The sequence below is a fragment of the Cicer arietinum genome, chromosome 5, assembly GCF_000331145.2.
Source record: "Cicer arietinum cultivar CDC Frontier isolate Library 1 chromosome 5, Cicar.CDCFrontier_v2.0, whole genome shotgun sequence".
Lineage (NCBI taxonomy): Eukaryota > Viridiplantae > Streptophyta > Magnoliopsida > Fabales > Fabaceae > Cicer > Cicer arietinum.
Genome location: NC_021164.2, coordinates 55,424,274 through 55,437,837, shown reverse-complemented (window position 1 = coordinate 55,437,837; position 13,564 = coordinate 55,424,274). Strand labels below are relative to the sequence as shown.

General features: G+C 27.2%; 1 protein-coding gene and 2 non-coding genes across 3 annotated transcripts; 2 read left to right on the top strand and 1 right to left on the bottom strand.

The window, feature by feature from the left end:
* Nucleotides 1–5,396: 5,396 nt before the first annotated feature.
* TRNAM-CAU (transfer RNA methionine (anticodon CAU)) lies at nt 5,397–5,468 on the top strand. The gene has a single exon. It is a non-coding gene; the product is annotated as a tRNA-Met (tRNA).
* A 1,740-nt stretch (nt 5,469–7,208) lies between these two features.
* LOC101509734 (uncharacterized) lies at nt 7,209–8,843 on the bottom strand. Its single transcript, XM_004500158.4, has 4 exons — nt 8,533–8,843; nt 7,936–8,028; nt 7,566–7,703; nt 7,209–7,474 (listed from the first exon to the last, which is right to left on the bottom strand). Exons 1-4 carry the CDS (start codon nt 8,758–8,760, stop codon nt 7,430–7,432), a joined length of 504 nt encoding a protein of 167 aa, XP_004500215.1. The 5' UTR covers nt 8,761–8,843; the 3' UTR covers nt 7,209–7,429.
* Nucleotides 8,367–8,438, top strand: TRNAG-UCC (transfer RNA glycine (anticodon UCC)). The gene has a single exon. It is a non-coding gene; the product is annotated as a tRNA-Gly (tRNA).
* Nucleotides 8,844–13,564: the final 4,721 nt, after the last annotated feature.

The following is a 13,564-nucleotide window of genomic DNA, read 5'->3' as shown; positions in this document are numbered from 1 at the left end:
TTTATTTTCATATATATAAATATGTATATATGAACATGAGTCACACTAACAAGTGCTCTTAGGAAGTGCTTTTAGTGTACTTATTAAAGAATTAAAAAAAAAGTAAATTTTTTTTTTATAAAGAAGATCAAATTTTAAAATTTCAAGAAATTAAATGTACTATTTTCAAAATTATATTTCTATTTTTAATTTTTTTAACAAGTGTTGTTAGTATTTTACAATAAACAAAAATAAAGATGAGGTGCAAATGTGTTTAGTGATATCTCAATTATTTTGGTACTATCATTTGCCGAACATCAATAATATATTAATTAAGATATTAAAATTAAATGAAAGGAAAATAAAATAAAACAAGGGAGATAAAAACTAAAACCCTTGTTTGAAAAAAAAAAACTACAAGTCTTACAAAACAAAGGAAAAGACCATTATGTAAATAAAAAAGATTGCAAATCAAATCGTTGGCCGAAAAAATTCAAGCCAAAAACAGAAGTAATAGAAATTTTCACTATGTGAAAAATCTTATGAAACTCCAAAAGAAACCTATTTATGTTCAAAATGTGAAGAAACTTAAAAAAAAAAAAAAAAACAGAGAAAAAGAGAGAACACAAAATAAAAGAACACATAGAGACATAGAATTAGGAGAAGAATCAAAGAAACAAAGATTGAAGAAATAACTGTTTAAATTTTATAATAAAGTTTGTGGTACTTTTTTACATGACATTTTATTCACTTCCCCCTCCTCCCCATCATCATCATCACCATCAACAATATAACAATAGTAGTTATTATTATTTTTATTTTTTTTGTTATTATTATGTTGCAGCATGGAACATAACTATCAGCTCAGAGTCATATAAGGAGGTAACCTTAGTTAATGCTTTCCATCAAGATTAATAATAGACTTATATTTTTGGCGTTGCTTTAGAAAATATCTGTTTTATTTTTTTTATGGAATATTTTTTTTATAAGCAAATAATTTATTAAAAACAATACAAATGATACACCAGCCCTTACATAAAAAATACTAGTCTACATCCAACATCATAACAGAAGAATATTCACCTTCTATAGATATTGTAGAACTTCACAAATCACACCGAATAAATAAAACAAAAAACACATCCACCAAAACACAAATTTCAGCCCTCACAAACAAACCCAACATTTCGATGTTAACAAGGCTAGCCAGAAAGTAAGGCCAATGAAGCAACCCCTATACGTCTCTCTAAAAAAACAAAAAATTTATTTAATCAAAATATTTCAATAAAATATTTATTTAATAAAAATGTCTTAAATTAATATATAAATATTTTTTAAATTTAATATTATCTCAATAATATTAAATCAATTGAAAAAAAAATATTACATAATATCAATTATATTAATTTAGTAATATCATATTAAATTTTAAATTTTTTTTTTAAGATTTATATTAAAATTTGTTTTAAACTATCAGATGTGTTAGACCGAACATGTATACTTCCTAAAAAAAACTTCATAGCACTTAAAAGAAAGAAAAAAATACCAACATAGAAATTCTTCAACCAAAAACCATCCTGCATCAGATTCTGATTCGTGCAAATTCAGATCTTGTATTGCATTAGTCCCTCCTTAACACCCTGCCATTTAAGCAAGCTACAGGGTCTATCTATCATGCATTAAAAATCCCTCATCATTATCTTTTATTATTGAATCATTCATTAATCCTTATTTTTATTTTTACTATTTTTGAATAGGAAATTGGTGAAGTACCATTACTTTACTTTCCATCTTCATATCTAGAAACATTTGGAATGTCAGAACTTCTATTATCATCTCCTGTCAAAAAAGTTGATGGTAAAATGTTTCATCCTACTCCAGTGAGTGTGACCAATACAAATTATCAAGGAACACAACATTTTGCCAATAATATAATATTCCAACATGAAAATGCTGCATTCAATGAGGTAGTTACAATTAAACTTCTTAATGATTTCACATATGATTATACTTTGAACTAATCTCATTCCATAGATATAATTTATATACTATAGTTTTGAATGTGATATAAAAGTTGTCATATTCAAAATTTCACCATCATGACTATTTTTTTTTATTTTTTAAATCAAACATTTTGACAGGAAATTGATCCAATGATTGAATACTTAATCAATTCATTCTGGAAGTATGAACAAGATCATTCTGATATATTGGAGAACTCAATTATGGAAGAGGTAATACATGACCAAATGATCCAAGTTGAAATAATTGTAATGTATTTTTATTTTTTTTAAAGATATTTGAAGACTATTAATTAGTTGTGTAGTATGTTATACATTTGAGAAAATTAAAAAAGTAAAAATAAAATTATAATTAAAATTATTTTTCGCATTAACAAATTTTGTAATGTTTGTGGTAATACAGAGTACCAGAAATGAATCTGCTCGTACAATTTCAAATTCACAAACACCAAGCGATAATCGAATTGAAACATATCTAGGAGCAAATACTCCTAATGATGATTCAACAGGTAACTATTTATTAGTCTGTTTTTGGATTAATTATTTGTACAATGTATATGTAACTATTCGTTGCCGAGGATCTCTTCGTGGTGTTATCTGTAAGGTACATTTACAAGTGTTCTTTGAGTTTTAAGACGTGTTCTAATCTTGATGAATCTCGAAATTCAACTCATCTAAATTTTATTTAGGAAAATTATATTTAAAAAGAAAGATATAGTAATAATATAAATAATATGAATACTAATTTAGGGTCGCCTAAAAGAGGAGGCCATTAAAGTCCTACTTTAGGCCTCCCAAAAATAATTTATGAGTGGTATAATTGATAAGCTCATTTTTGTGTAAAAAAAATGATTAAATTTTAAATATTTTAAGTCACTTTTGCAAGGTTTTTTCTTCTTCTCATCATCGAACTCCCACATTAATTTGTTTGAGAATTAATAATTTTATTATTATTATGAAAAATGCAAATAATCAAAAATACAAATTTGTCATGTCTTTATATTTTTGTTGTATCTGTCCACTATTTGTATAAATTATTTAATTATGTTACCTATTTTATAATTTAAGACAACATTTGAAACTTGAAATTATTTTCATTTAATTATTTGTCTATAAAGTTTAGTACAATCTTTAAAAAAAATAAAAAAAAATAGACCTAACAAAGAATTTTTGCTATAGGTCTCACGTTGCACCGGTCTCATACTATTGGATGAATTTGATGTTTCATATAACAAGGAGAGAAGGATTTTATTTGGTGGAAGATCGCAAGGCATGAAAATATGTCTTAGACTTGATTTAATTGTCTTTTTGTTTTCACATTGGTAGCAAACCTAACGTGCGTCCAATGTATAGCTACATTTTGTAGTTTCGTTATTTTGGCTTCAACAATACTTGAGGACATGATAAATTTTTTTTACAGCAATTCCGAACTACTAGTTAGGTTTGATCTAGGTTTTCTATTAAGTTTGGTAAAATCACATTGATCAACCTGATTTTTAGACTTAATTTTCATATAAATATTTACAGGACTAGGAGTGTGACTATGGTTTTTTCTGTAATTAATATGTTGGCTAATGAGTGGAAAATAAAGCTTGATATCCAAATAGATTTTTATTTGGAACTTTTTCAAAAAAGTAGTTTTTAAAATTGATTTGCATAAGAGTATTTAAAAGTTTGACAAAATTGTTATTTTGATCTATTAATTTAACTTCAGGTAACTACTTTTTTTTTAATTTAATTTTTTATTTTTTTTATATAGATTCAGAAATATTCATCATCGTCTTATAATAAATTTAGATATTTATCAAATTCAAAACTCAAATATTCAAATAAATTCAGACATTCAATAAATCTTAAACTCAAATCTTCAAAAAAACTCATATATTTATCTCTAACAACAATACTAAATCCCCAAATAAAAAACTCACATTTTAATATTTAATCCTCACATCACCAAGAGAAGATCTTCTTCTTTTTTTTTCTTCTCAAAATAAAATCCCAAAGTTATTATTATTTTTTATTTTGATAAAATTGTTGTTATTATTATCAGGTTTAAATATGTCTCTGATCTTTACAATTATAATATTTTTTAATTTTGATCATCGCAATATTTTTTTTGTTTGGTTCACATCCCTGCAAATATAGTTTCATTTTAAAATAATTCTTCCATCTAACTTTTGTTGCAAAAAATATAACGCCGTTAAACCTAAATATAATTAAAACATAACTTTTTTTAACCTAAAAATAAACCCCCAATAAGTAAATAATCAAATCAAACAAAAAAAGAAGATAAAAGACCGAATATTTATATAAAATTAAGTTAATAGGCCACATGAGCAATTTTGTTTAAAGTTTAAGAGTGTTTTAGAGTGTTTTTTATCTTTGTTTTTTTAGGTGTCTTTGTTAAGAGTGTTTTGTTCTTATTTATTTTTCATTGTTAAAGTTTAAAATAGTAGTACTTATTTGAAAATGTGTAAGATTTTGAGTCTTTCATCTATGATTTAAAATTTGTTTAAGTTGGAGATATAAAGTCGATTTGGTGGTTGGGCTGATGGAGTGCAGTATAATGAGATTGTGAGTTTAATCTTTACCTTCGAACAAAAAATCAACAATATTAATATTATTAATTATCAACATAGATCTTTGCAAAAAATCTCGTTTATCCATTTATAATTTAAAAAATGTACATTAAAATAATTATAATATATGTGTGGTCAATAATTTTTTCGATTACTTTTTGTAAGAACCATAACTTTTAAGTTATTATTTTTCATTTAAAAAATCTCATTTTTCTAAATCTCGCGTTTTGAAACCAAAACCTTCAAGAAGCTAACAAAAGTGAAAATAAGGCAAACTCAATCTATTACGATTAAAGTCTTCTCAAACGGGAATTAGAACCCTCGTATAACCATATTTGACCCTGTATTGCATGTCAAATGGATGCAATTCTATATGCAGAGTGATTTCCTTCCCTATATATGTAGTTGAGGTCATGTTTGTCCCATTACTAGAAACAGAGACATTAGAAATTATCATGTTAACGATTAATGGTTTTGTTATTCAATCTGCTTTGGTTTCTGCAGTACTAAATAACATTAACTGACCTCATATGTTTTACTCATAGAATTTTAACTAATTGCTTTACCAAAACAACGCGAGTACAAAGTTTTTTCTTCATTTCAAACCGTAAATAAAAATTAATATTACTGAAACAAGGATATTTTGCATCTATAACTTTTGTTAGATTTCATTCATAGATGACCAAAGCCAAATGTAGAAATTGACTATTTCTGAATCTCGAAATGTTGCGGTGACTAAAACAAATTTTTATTTTCATACGATTTCTCCTAAGTAATGACGTATTAAATATTTAACCTATTATTTATTAATATGAACATCAGAGTGGCGCAGCGGAAGCGTGGTGGGCCCATAACCCACAGGTCCCTGGATCGAAACCAGGCTCTGATATAAAACTAATTTTTAGTCCAATTTTCTGAAATTTAATTCACTCAACATAGCAATTTCTAAAACATGTATTATCATAAGATCAAAAGCCGACGAAAAAAATCTAAGACCATACCCTTTATGTAAGTAAAAAATATTATTTTTTAGTGGTATTTCCTAAATAAATTATTTTAAATATCTCCAATATTATACCTTTGTTATATATAACTCTACTATGAGGTGTGTAAGTACCAATTCTATTAAAGGTGTTTTGTTCTAATAAATTTTTTAGGGCTATGATATAATCTCCTATAATTTTAACATCCATGGTGTCATTATTTAACTCTTTATCAATAATAATGCATGTCTCATTTATCTATCTTACTTTCTCAATGTATCAAAACTTAAAATCTGAATTATTTAATTATCTCGCTTTTTCATCCATCCACTTAATTTTTTGTAGACACATAAAATTGATTCTCCTATTCATAATGTCAACTACTTTTCATAGATTTTCTTGTGAGTGTGGCAACATTCCAAAATCAAAAACGATTCATACTCTTTTAACTGACTAACTTTTTTATCCACAATCACTCACATTTAGCTTATTATCTTGGCGGTGATACAGCTACTTTGCTCATTTGACATTGTATTTGAGCTAAATAGTGGGTTACTTTTGAGCAACAACCTAATATTAAAACTATTATGTAGTTGACTCAAGTTATAAAAATTTGACTAAATTTTACGTGGTTATCAGCGATCTAACACAATAAGTTATTTAAAAGTTAATTTTAAAAAATTGAATTTACTTTTAAATCTGTAAAATGTTAATTAAATCTAAATAGTGATATGAATTAAATTAAAACATACTGCTATTTGATTTATTTTTATTGAATTGAAACATATTTAATAGTAATTGAAACATACTGCTACAAAGTTTAAAATAATTTAACGATTAAAGCAATTGATAAAGTAAAAAAAAAAAAAAAAAAAAAAAAAAAAAAAAGAGTGTACACATTAAATCATTTATTAAATTGCATAAAAATTAAGAAAAACACGTAAGGATAACATTATATTGTTAACGGCCAGTTTAGCGCCACTTAATGGAATGATGAATTTGCAAAATGTATCAAAAATAAAGGAAAACATATATTTGCTATGTTCCAAAATAATTAAGTAATTTAATTTTTTTATATATATTTGTTAATTATTTAATTTTTTATATATATATTTACAAAATATATAAAAAGAAGAGAGAAAATATTACTTTTATTAAATTAATTTTGTTAACCGTCAGTGCATTACTAATATTATAAATGCATTGTGAATTTTTTTTTTTAAAATGATATACATAGTATTAATTAAATTGTACAATAAAAAAAGCGTATTAAAAATTGAAATAATCAATTATTTTAAAATTTTCTTTTTTAAATGAGTCAATTATTATAAGACGGAACAAATACTAAATATAAAATTACGAGACAAAATTTATATGAGACTACATATATGTTTTACAACAATAACACAAGTACACCTCAAATTTTTCTTAACTCATTAAACACTTCATTTTTTTCTCAATTTATCTTTTCCTATCACAATATCAACTTATCACATTACTCTATTTTTCTATACTTTTTTCAAGATATATAAACCTTATAGAGTGTAGACCAAATATTTTTGTATATTTTAAGAACAAAAACCTAAGACATCAGAGAATACACTATTATTATTACTTACTATTACCATAGTCCAACACAATAGTCCTGAACCCAAATAAAAAATATTTTAATTTATATTTATTAATTAACAATAGGAGAAAAGAAAAATTACTATTAATTAGAGTAACACTAATTGTGATTTTACAACCATCTTCTCAAGAATTTAAATTTTGTCCCTTAAAATTACAATATGAAACTCTTAGAACACTCCACAATCTTAAACGAAAAATCACTTCATACAAAGCAAACAACAATCACTTATCCAATTTAGTTGTCACTCCTGTGAGGTTTGTCTGAATTATAATTACCCTCCTATTCAAATCAGAGGAAGATTATGAGAACAACATGTTGATGAACATAATCTACTTTCAGTGACATAGTACAAAAATGTAAATTGTGGTACCTCGTTGAAAGGAGCAGGAACCCAGTCATTGGTTGCTGGATTACCCTTGGAAGAGTGATGACTATCATGAGTATCATTATCTTGTTCTATGCTGAAGTTTGTGTCACTTTTTTCTACTTGAATAAACCCTTTTCCTGTCTATTGTCCAAGTACACATATTCATGTATATTTTAATTAATGTGACTGAAATTTTAGACACAATATTAATTATTTGTTAAATAATTATTTAGTCTAACTATTTTTTTGGACATAATTAGTCTGACTAATTAATATTGTATCTAATATAAATTGATTATTGTTGGAGGGATCAAGTATAAACTTTAAATATTTTGAGAAGAATTAATACAAATAAGATTGGACTGAACAATACCGTGTGATGATTTTTGTCTATGCTGTTAAGATCTTTGTAATACTCTGTTTCCACAAATTCTTCCGGCACTTGATTTCCCTCGTAAACCAATTTCTGAATATAATTATATGGAATGAATGAGGAAAAATAAAACTTGTGAAAAATATTAGACACTGAAAATAGACTAAAACAACTATCAATTGTTTCCAGCTATTTTAAGTGGCATTTTTAAAATTAACATGACCAATAGTACTAATACATTTTTGCTTTATCATTCACCTTTTATAAAGTAATTTGAAAAGGTAAAATGATTACAATTATATGAAGAAGGTTTAAAGTCTAAAACATTTAAGAATTTTTATTTTTTAGTCAACATTTACAAGATCTCATAATTTCCAGATCTAGTTCCCAAATTTGTATTATAATAATAAAAAAGGAGAAATTATCAACAAGCGTTTGTAGTCCAACGGTTAGGATAATTGCCTTCCAAGCAATAGACCCGGGTTCGACTCCCGGCAAACGCAATTTTATTTTTATTTTTATTTTTTGATATATACAATTTTTAGAGAAAAATATTATACAATATTTAAAAAAAAATGTTGTGATTTTGGAGCTAACCTTTTGAAGAGGATCATTCTCGAGGCGTTGGAATTGAAGCATTTCAGGTAAAGTTTTGTCGGAGAGATTATTGTCCACATATTGAGAAGCATACTCACTTCGTTGAGGCTTTGTGTGTCGTTTTGGTGCCACTTCATCAAAATAGTGTCTTGTTTTTGATTCAATGTTAGCTTCTTCCTCAGCCGAAAGATGAGTGTCGCTTCTATTTGGCCTATTTAATCCCTCCATTTTTTATTTCACTTTCTTCTCTTTTCTATACTTAAGATGCTTCAATTCTTTATCTCACTCCTAGTTTGGTATGTTTTGTGCAATGATATAAACTATTTAAGTTTGGTGGGTGTGATAGATATTTTGGTACGAAAATATGAAAATATCTTGGAAATCTTATCCACTTGGATTTGTTGGATGGAAGTTTTTGGTGAGTGAAAATAAGATAAATGGAAAACAATATGTATTGTTGCTAAATCATTTTCTATTGTCGACTTTATATCACTACTAGAGGTAGATCGTTAGTTAGATTAAGATAAAGAAATTCTCTTTTTTTAATTGAACAATTTACTACCTGTAAAATCAATTATAAAGGATTCAAGTTGTTCTTAGTCACATTTCTCTATAATATTTTGATCATTTTTACATTTTTTTATGAAACCCGATTTTACTTTATATTTAGAAGGGCGTTGTTTAAAGATACTAAATAAAAAAAATTAAAATGCATTGAAAAAAAATACATAGGTTTTTAACTGGTTACTTATTATAAAATTAAGTATTTCAATTTTTAATGCATTGAATGTAGAATTGTTTATGAAAACTTATAATTTTTGGACTGCTTAAATAATGTAATTAGAACATTCATTAATATTCGTATATTTTTTAATTTGAATGAGCTTTTCAAAATTAATTGATAAGTAGAGAACTTTATATTATCAATTAATTATTATTATTAAATTATTTTAATTTAAATTATAATTATTCATTTATAGAAAAGAGAAAGATTATTAATTATCTTAAAATTCATTATCTACTTGAGTTTAACGAATTGATTATCTATCAAATAATATCAAATTGAATAACAAAATTCTTCGATTCAAATCACCTATCAAATCAAACTATTGGCCTTTTATTAAAATTTATTAACCACTGAATTATATACTAATTGTTTTTGTCAAATCCTAACAAGTAGTAGTAGTATTAAATACAACTTTCAATGCATTTTAAATATAAAACTTTTATATTTGAATTTTTAACAAAAGTGCTTTGAACACTTATAAACATCTACCTTACTGTATATTATCTTTGTAGTTCTTGTATTTATAAAACTCTTAGCACTCTATTGGAACCATATTCCAATATTCTTAAAAATGAAAACCAATTAAAATAAAAATCGTCAAATATGTCCTTATTGCAAGAAAACTAATTATCCACAAAAGAAATGTTGATGAAGACTTAATGCAAAATGATGTAAGTGATGTAAGTCTCGCCAACAATAACAAAAAGATATTACCATTGTTGATGATCAACATGAAGATGAAGAAGAACAACTACTTTAAATATCATATTTTACAACTAAACTTGACTTGTCAATGACGGTTGTATAAATTATATTTTCAAGGAGTTCAACAAAATTGTTATTTCCAAAGTGAGAATTGGAAATAAAGCAGTTATTGCAATCTAGAAACGATTGCAACTAAAAGACAATCAAATTTAAAATTAATTTCTAATGTTTTAGATATTTTTAGAATTGATTCGAAAAAAATTTAAGTGTTGCTTAATAGTTAGAGAAATGCTACATAATGCTATTTGAATATAAAAATTAGTGATTAAAGATCTAAAATAATAAACAAGTGATCACAGTTCAGATAAAAAAAATAGAGTTGATGAAGAATGAGCATACTAATAATGAAGAAGAGAAAAAATAATGATTTGAATTCAAAGAAGGTCATGAAGGTGCATGTGTACTTTAAAGAAATCTCATATAAAGTAAGAAAATGAAGATGTAGATGAAGAATCACCTGACATGCATTATGATGTTTCTACAATGGAGCTAAACCTGACTAAAAAGAGACAAATTCAATGACAAGAAATTCAATCGAAATGTAGATGTGATCTCATTTTAGAAATTAAGAAATTGATAAAATTTACAACCAAAGTAAAAAGAAGAAAACAAGCTTACAAAAAAGAAAGTTGAATTTCCAACTGAAAATTCACATTAGATGTACAAAAGATATTAATTCAAGGAGAATTGTTAAGAATAATATGTATAAATATCTTTTAAAGATTATAAATTTAGATTTATATCTAAATATATTTAGATTTATATCTAAATATATTTAGAATATAAAATAAGATATTATTATGATATAATTTATATTCGTGTTTTATCTGTGAATTCTTCGTCTGAGTTTGATGTTGTTTTGTTCTTCGTTTTTGTGCGATATTATATTTTTTTCGTTTTGTTGCAGTGTTCGTTTGATTCAAATTGACATATTAGCTTTAATATATTACAAATTTACAAATTTAACCATTGATTTTAATGTTGGACTTTAGTCCTTTGAATCCTAATTTTAACATAATTAACAAACATACAATGTTCATACATCATATGATAAATCTAACATTTTAATTGAGCAAGATTTCAGGAACAACAATTCAATCCTACACACTTGATACAAATTGCTTGGAACACAAGAAATCAACAAAAGTTGATCATTGACTGAGTAAATCGATTGGGAAATCGATTTCATAACAAGGGTGTAAGGAAACATAATTGTTTGTGATTGTATAATCGATTAGGCAATCGACTGGCACAATTAGAAATGAAAATTGCACAAGTCAGTGGCACCCTGTTTTACAGGCTAATCGATTGGCAAATCGATTGGCTTATGTAGTTTCAAGATTCAAGAAAAACAAGACCCGCGATAATCGATTGGCAAATCGATTGGCTTATGTAGTTTCAAGATTCAAGAAAAACAAGACCCGCGATAATCGATTGGCAAATCGATTGGCTTATGTAGTTTCAAGATTCAAGAAAAACAAGACCCGCGATAATCGATTGGCAAATCGATTGGCTTATGTAGTTTCAAGATTCAAGAAAAACAAGACCCGCGATAATCGATTGGCAAATCGATTGAAAAGAACCTTTTTGAAATCACAGTGAACTTTGAGCTTGTGGCCAAATCGATTCTGAGTATTTGTAAATCGATTATGAGACTTAATAAATCGATTAATTAATCGATTGGTGTGATTTTTACTTTGAACTAAACACCTGCAATCGATTATGAAATCGATGCATATAAGTCTGAACATAATTTACTGAAAAGAGTTTGTTTAAAGAATCGATTGGCAAATCGATTGGCTTATGTAGTTTCAAGATTCAAGAAAAACAAGACCCGCGATAATCGATTGGCAAATCGATTAGACCTGTTTTATAACTTTAATGAATCGATTGGCAAATCGATTTATTAGATGTTTTTTTAGAAACTATATAAACTGTTTTCAATCAAACTCTCATTAACATTTCATGAAACAATGATAAACATTCATAAACTCTCATTAACACAATACAACACGTTGTTAACATTCTGATATTGCTTTTTCATATCAAAGCCAAAAAGATTATCCATAATCATTGAGAGAGTTGAAAAAGTATTCTTGAGAGAAAAGACAATGTTCTCATAATCCATCATTGAATAACCAGATTCGTGAGAAGACACATTGTTCAAGATTGAAGACTTCTTTTACTACTTCTTTTATTCTGTTTGAAATAAATACTTTGTAAAGAAAACGACTGCTAGAAATCCAGCTAGAAACTGGTGGCGATCTTCTTGGGTGAGAGGCCTCATCAAGAAGGAGCCGTACTTTGATTTTGTGTGAGTCTGCTGATTGACTACAAGGATCAAGGGGTGAGCAATAGGAAAGAGATTGTGAGAGATAGATAGGTTTCGAGGAAACTGGACAATTTGTAAACAATTCACAATTCTTTCTATTGGAGAAAAAGCTGAAATCCAGTTGGATTGTCAGGACTGGATGTAGGTTGTCTCGTTGACAACTGAACCAGGATAAATCTTGGTGCATTCTATCCCTTATCTTTTTACTTTTAATTGCTAATCGTGTATGACGCATTATAATTCCGCTGTGTATGTAATATTGCTTTAATTTGATTAAAGACTGATATATTCTGATTATTTCGAGGTCATAATAATCAACAATTGGCCTCAGAGCTTGACTTTTCGAGAGGTAAAACTCATAAAAGGAATATGGCCTCAACTGATTTTCTGGGAGAAGGCGCATCACTAGCAAGACCCCCAGCATTCAATGGAACAACTTATATGTACTGGAAGCACAGGATGCTGATATTCCTGGAAGCCAGTGGCATAGACATCCTTGACGCTGTTGAAAATGGCCCATACATTCCCAAGATTGCAGGAACAAATGACTCGATGATTCCCAAGCCCAGAGCCGAATGGTCTGAGGACGATAAAAAGAAGGTAGGTTATAATGCTAAAGCTAAGAACATTATAACATCTGCTTTGTGTGCAGAAGAATTCTTTAGGGTATCAAACTGCAAATCAGCAAAGGAAATGTGGGACATTCTTCAAGAAACACATGAAGGAACCACAAATGTGAAAAGAGCTCGCGTAAATACACTTATGCACGAATACGAATTGTTCAGCATGAAGAAAGATGAATCTATAAGTGATCTACAAACGAGATTTACACACGTGATAAACAACCTTCATGCACTCGGAAAACAGGTGGAGAATGAACAACAGATCGGAAAAATTATGAGGTGTCTAACCAGAGAATGGCAGCCCAAAATAACTACTATAGCTGAATCTAAAGATCTACCAAAAATGACAACAGCAACACTATTTGGAAAACTAAGGGAACATGAAATGGAACTACATCGGCTGGACGAATCAGAACTGGAAAGCAGGAAAAAGAAAGGATTATCCTTGAAAGTCCAAGCCCATCAATCGAAAACTGAATCAAATAGCTGCTCAGATGAATCAAGTAGTGAAACTGAAGAGCCTGA